Source organism: Myxine glutinosa, chromosome 4 (genome assembly GCF_964187855.1).
Source record: "Myxine glutinosa chromosome 4, kmMyxGlut1.1, whole genome shotgun sequence".
Classification (NCBI taxonomy): domain Eukaryota; kingdom Metazoa; phylum Chordata; class Myxini; order Myxiniformes; family Myxinidae; genus Myxine; species Myxine glutinosa.
The window spans coordinates 38972964-38978806 of NC_136264.1; the positions used below are offsets into that span (position 1 = coordinate 38972964).

General features: G+C 43.5%; 1 protein-coding gene across 1 annotated transcript; it reads right to left on the reverse strand.

The window, feature by feature from the left end:
- Nucleotides 1–2367: 2367 nt before the first annotated feature.
- Nucleotides 2368–5493, reverse strand: LOC144891585 (THAP domain-containing protein 1-like). Its single transcript, XM_078775204.1, has 3 exons — nucleotides 5426–5493; nucleotides 4754–4949; nucleotides 2368–4482 (listed from the first exon to the last, which is right to left on the reverse strand). Exons 1-3 carry the CDS (start codon nucleotides 5491–5493, stop codon nucleotides 3997–3999), a joined length of 750 nt encoding a protein of 249 aa, XP_078631330.1. The 3' UTR covers nucleotides 2368–3996.
- Nucleotides 5494–5843: the final 350 nt, after the last annotated feature.

A 5843-nucleotide genomic window follows, 5' to 3' on the forward strand; every position in this document is an offset into this window, starting at 1 on the left:
TGGCAGGATAAGGGGGGGCAGGTGGTTTGAGGGGGAGCAGGTGCGGTGGTGGTTAAGCTGCTGTAGATGTTGCCAATTTTGCTTTGGAAGAATGAAAGGAAGGAGATGCAGTTGTCTACTGTGAATGACTGGGTGGTGGTGTCCAGGGGGCTGAGGAGTTTGTTTATTGTAGAGAAGAAGTGCTTTTGGGTTTCCAGAGCCAGAGTGGATAATTTGAGAGTAGTAGGCGGAGCGGGCACGGGAGAGGGGATCTTTGTAGTGTTGTAGGTGGTCCTTGTAGGCTTGGGAGTGAATTGTGAGACCTGTTTTATTGCGGAGTCTTTCAAGTTGGCGAGCACGAGTTTTCATCAGACCGAGTTCAGGGGTAAACCAGGGAGCAGAATGGGTGAAAGAAACTGTTTTGGTTTTTATAGGCACAAGCTGGTCAAGGCAGGAGGAGAGAGTGTGGTTGTAGTAGTCAGTGAGATCAGAAGGGGTGTGGAGGTCAACGAAGGGAGAAGTGGACATTTTTTCAGAGAGGGTGGATGAGAATGAGGTAGGTGAAAGAGCGTTTAGCTTACGGAAGTTGATAGTGCGATAATGCCTTGGTGCTGGGGTGGGGATGTTGATGGTCATAGTGATGGCTAAGTGGTCAGAGAGGGTGAGGTGAGGGCCAGAAAGATGGTGCAAAATTAATCCAGTAGAGCAGACAAGGTCCAGAATGTGCCCATGGTTATGGGTAGGAAAGTTGACATGTTGAGTGAGGTTAAAGCAGGTGAGTAAATAAGTGAAGTCAGTGGTTATTGTGGAGTCAGTGGAGTCCATGTGGATATTGAAATCACCGAGGAGGAGGATTGAGGGGGAGAGGGAACAGAGCTGGGTCAGAAAGTAGGAGAAGTCAGACAGGAATGATGGGTGTGGTTTGGGAGGGCGGTAGACGACTGCCATGACTGACTGTGTGTGACCAGAGAGTTTAAAAGCCATGTGTTCAAATGATGGAGCAGATTCGATGGAGATGAGGCTGGTCTTGATGTCCTGTTGGTGAACCGGCAATTCCACCACCTCGGCCCTCCGAGCGTGGTTTATTGATGTAAGAATATCCATCGGGTGTAGTGAGGTTGAGTGAGAAGTAGTCCAGAGGTTGTTGCCAGGTTTCAGTGAGACAGAGAAAGTCCAGTTTATTATCCAGAATGTAGTCGTTCAGGATGAGGCTTTTGTTGTTGAGGGACCGGGTATTGAACAGGGTGAGCTTGATGTTGCCTTGTACGGTGGGGATGAACTCAGGTGATTTAGCCAGGGTTTGCAGACAGGAGGTGCGATCGTGTGTGTTGCTGTGACCAGGTGCGCTGGGACGATGAGTGGGAGTGCGCTGAGCCGACCAGAGTACGGGAATGAAGTGACCTGTTTGTAAATAAGCAAACTTACGACCTCGATGAATGTATCTGGGTCGTCGCAGGAGTCCGTGGGATTTGATTGCAGAGATGCATGATGGGGTGGAGTGAGTATTGAGCAGAAGAAGCCTTGCGGCGGAGTACCTTAGAGCCATGCCAGGCGGGAGCAAAGGGACGAGTAAGAGGCCAAGGTTGAGGAGGACGAGCACTGATCTGTATATACTACTGGATAGAGCATCGGCCAATAGGCTTGTACAAAGCTGTGAAGCCGGCGCGCGACAGCGGCGGCCATCTTGCCACTCGCACAAGGAGGCGCGGCCTGTGTCAGTTCCTGGCGTTTGCACAACTGTGGAATGAACTACCTCGTAACATCGCAACTGAAAGTCACTCAACAAGCTGTTTTAGAAAGAAACCTAGATTATATGTGCAAAATTTTCAGAATTATACTTTGTAAATATATACAAAGTGTCATTTTCCAAACTCAATGATTGACAGACAATGTATATGTTTATGTATTTGGCACGCCAATGTTCTCTTGTAATATCCTTTCGTTTTATTGTTCTTAACTCTCAATGTAATTCTTCAAATTAATGTTTATTTGTACGTTCCAGGTTAGCAGCTCGAAAACTCAATTCTGATTGATTTTTTTGCCAACCTTCCTCACAATTTCAACGCAAATTTCTTGTCCATGTTTGTGTTTTTCTCAAATAATTCTCGATTTAAGTATGAATTTAGTGTATAATCCAAATTGCTTGAGAATAAAGCATTATTATTAAAATTTACTAATTTTTCAAAGATTTTATCATCCTTGATACAATAAATTAGTCCACAATTTAAGGGCATTGTGGTCAACGCTGTTCTCACGGAATACTTTCTCCAGGATGTCTATATGTGATGGTTTCAATGTTGGGTCATTTACTCATTCTATGTCAAGAATTTATCAGTTGACAACAAACAAAGTCTTCTGAAAGACAAATGAAACATAAAAAGCTTAAAGTTGGAATAAAAAGGCACCTTTTATTACAAAGCCTCAATTAATAATAATAATATTGACCGACATATGTAGTGTGCCCTTTTCAAAGAGGCTCAACAAAAGAAACAAACATTTTGTCACCAAAATCATCATTGAACAAGTGTCTTCAGTTTGTTCTTGTGGTAATGCGTTTGATTGGCGACCGCCAGGTCAGGGTTTCGACACCCTCTGTCGTGGGTATGTTTCACACTTCATCTCATTACCCAGACAGTTCTCTGGCCCGGTTTGGCACACAGATTGCAGAAATGTGGCCTAAAGTCCCACACATTTCATTTCGCTCAGATACTGATGTAGGAGGTATGCCCGACTTCCTCTGGGAATGGTTCCACAGTGTGGGTGCCATGTTGGAGAAGGCACGACCACCAAAAGTCACCGCCACATGTTGTTTCACAGCAAGCAGGTAATCCCTAGACTAGACAGCACCACAGCCGACATGCCGGACCGAACACTGCAGTGAACAACCAGAGGATTAGCCGGAGTACTGTCATACCACCAAGCAAGCATTATCCATTCAGTTCACTCAAGACTCATTGTTGCTTCCCAGTATTCTTTCACAGAACAAATTTGCACAAAGAAACAATCCAGATCTAAACAATTATCCTACAATATAATCCACATTTGAAGTAAAATTGATCCACATATTCAGATGATATGGTGACAAAATGCGATGATGCACAGGATACAAAAAGCACAAAATGCTGACATTTGAAGGAGCCAAAAAGAGCAGCCTGTCAGTGCTCCATTGTCTCCCAGTTGCAAACAACAAACACAAAGAAGAGAATACAGTCAATACACTATTTGAAATCACTTGTTAGTCACAAGCATAAGGTGAACAAATTTAATGAGAGGCAAGAGCACATCTTGAATGCAGAACGCTTCAGAAGTATTTCTTGAAGTACATAAAAACATCATAATTTAAAATGGGTACATGGCAAGCATAGTTAGTTAAACTTAGTTGCATACATGTGTGCATATGTCGACCAATCATGTTAATTTACATACCATAGTCCTTTCCAAAGGAACATCTGATATGCAAAAATTGTGAAATAAAAACAAAATTACTGGTGTTTGAAGAGAATTAGCTTGGTGAGCCGCTTGCGCACATTGGGCCCCGTGATCTGCTCATTCAGCTGCTTCGTCAGATGATGCATTCGTATCTTGATGTAACAAGAGCACAAACACTTGACAAGAAGGTGGACATGGTTGCATTCTGGAGAACCACTGAGCACGTGCTCATCCAACCTGTCAAAAACACCCCGCTGACATACTTCACCCAACACGGTTGACATGATGGCAGGAGCAATCCTCTTGGACTGTGGTAGAGCACCTTCAGTGGTGTGCAGCATCCTCTGTATGCACTGCTCTGTGGCAGTACACACTGTGATCACATCAGCCGCCGCCCTCACAAGACCTCCTCTATTCTTTCTGTCCAAAAGAAGACAACCAGTGGCAACACCACCGTCAGTCATCGCATCTATACACTCTGGACATGACAAACGCTTGGCAGCCATACGAACAACATATCCAGCTATGTAGCATATGACTTCTTCCTTGTAGAGGGATAGCCTTCCAATGTCGGGGATATGAGCATAATCATGGTCGTGATGAGGAGCAGATGGGTGAGGCAAATGCTCTGAGTGCAGGAGGATACGTCTTCCTTGTCACCTTGCCACTTTTCTTGTTTTGGAGCATTCTTTCCATTATTCCAGAAGGAACATCAGAGAAGGTCTTTGCCAACTGGTCAGCTCCATTCTCAGAGAGCAGCTGCTCATCACTAAGTGCTTGAACAACTGTGGTCAAAGATTTGACTTTCCTCCGGCAGCGACGTGATTTCTGCTGTGTCAATTTGAGCTTTTTCTTGACGCTACAAAGATTGTCATGCACAGAGTCCAGTTTACGTTTCACACTCCGTGGACTGGCAGTTACAGCATATGTGTGATCAGCACCAGTCGTTGCTGCAAGCTTTGATGGGCTGGTGATGATTGATGTACTGGGTGTGTTGTCCAGTGGCTCTTGCAGATTGACCAGTGCTTCTTGCGGGAAAGACCGTGGTTTGGGTGGCTTTCGCTTCCTTTCATCCTGGAAATCCATCAGAATAATAGATCAGAATTAATTATGAACGAAGAAATCATACAAGATTATTTATTTGGGATGTTCTTGAGAAAATAGATGGTGGAAAAGTATTGATAAGTTGCTGATGTTGATATGTTTGCAAAATTTATATATTTGACACATCAATTGGCATGTAAGTAGACAAGTGTGAAAATCACTGCTGGCAGTGACAGCTACAACATGACACTATTTATATCTCAGTTACTCCACCACAACATGAAACTCTTGTATTATGTACCTTCTGCAGGTGGGTCGGAAAATCAAATATGGTTGGCAGGGAATTTTCTCTGAGTCTTGTGGTCTGACCTGTCCTGTCAAAACATGAGTCATCAAAGTGGTCTGAGCAAAGGACAGACTTCTTTGAAGGTTTCCATTTGTCACGTTTCACATTCACAACCCATTTCTGGAGAACATCTGGACGACTGAATGGAAATCTGAAAAAAATATTTTCAAGAAATTAGCCGATAGTCATGAAAGTACAACTCGAAGCAACAATTTACAACATATTCAATATGTAAGGCTCAACATACTAGCCATATAAACACTCAATTACCATGTACTTATACAGAATCAGTTATTGGTTTCAAAGTTTAACTGCATTGAGTTTTGCAACTTTGAATCATCCAGGGTACACATTATTAGACGGGACCATGCTATTTATACTCGTCCTCGATAACTATATATAGATAAAGACTTTGGGTCAAACTTAGCCCTGAGGGACCGCATATTGATGAAATATGTCCCGGCTCAGTGACTTTGCGCACTCTGCGGTTGAGTCAAACTAGTTCTGAAGTTCAGTAGTTGAAACTTGAATCCAGATCGCGGTTGTGCAAACATCATAATTTAACATTCAAATTCAACGTTTTTAAAATAAAACATTCTCAAATAAATGTTAATTTTCAGTACTTACAGATGAAATGTCTTTCCACATCCTTGTATTTGTCTCTTTGTGCAATTAATAGCAGCACAAGCCGGCATTTCATAATACTGTTACAGACGCGGTTGTGGATGTTGGTTTACCGAGCGGTTTGGTATGACCGCGTCTGCACAGTTTACCCGATTATACTCGAACGTTGGCCGAGTCGCGCTACGCTAAATCAATTGAGGAAAGGACACAACGGCTGGGTTAAAATGACACGACACCAGGGGTACAGTTCTCAAGACCTCCGGAGGAGGTTATAATAGTTCGGAACGTTAGATTACAAGGACAAGAGAGACAGCATAGAAAGATAGGCACTTAATCACGGTCTTATAGTAACCCCGACAGACGACAGATAAACAGGACAAAACTGACTCACACGGGGATTGATGGCAAGGAAGGGCAGGTA

What these genes read in the sequence shown, in the direction of transcription:
- LOC144891585 (XM_078775204.1), bottom strand. Translation starts at nt 5,493, where the DNA reads ATGCCGGCTTGTGCTGCTATTAATTGCACAAAGAGACAAATACAAGGA. An exon ending in TGTGGAAAGACATTTCATCT is followed by an intron (nt 4,950 to 5,425) that starts GTAAGTACTGAA and finishes TATTTTTTTCAG; the next exon opens with ATTTCCATTCAGTCGTCCAG. An exon ending in TTCCGACCCACCTGCAGAAG is followed by an intron (nt 4,483 to 4,753) that starts GTACATAATACA and finishes ATGGATTTCCAG; the next exon opens with GATGAAAGGAAGCGAAAGCC.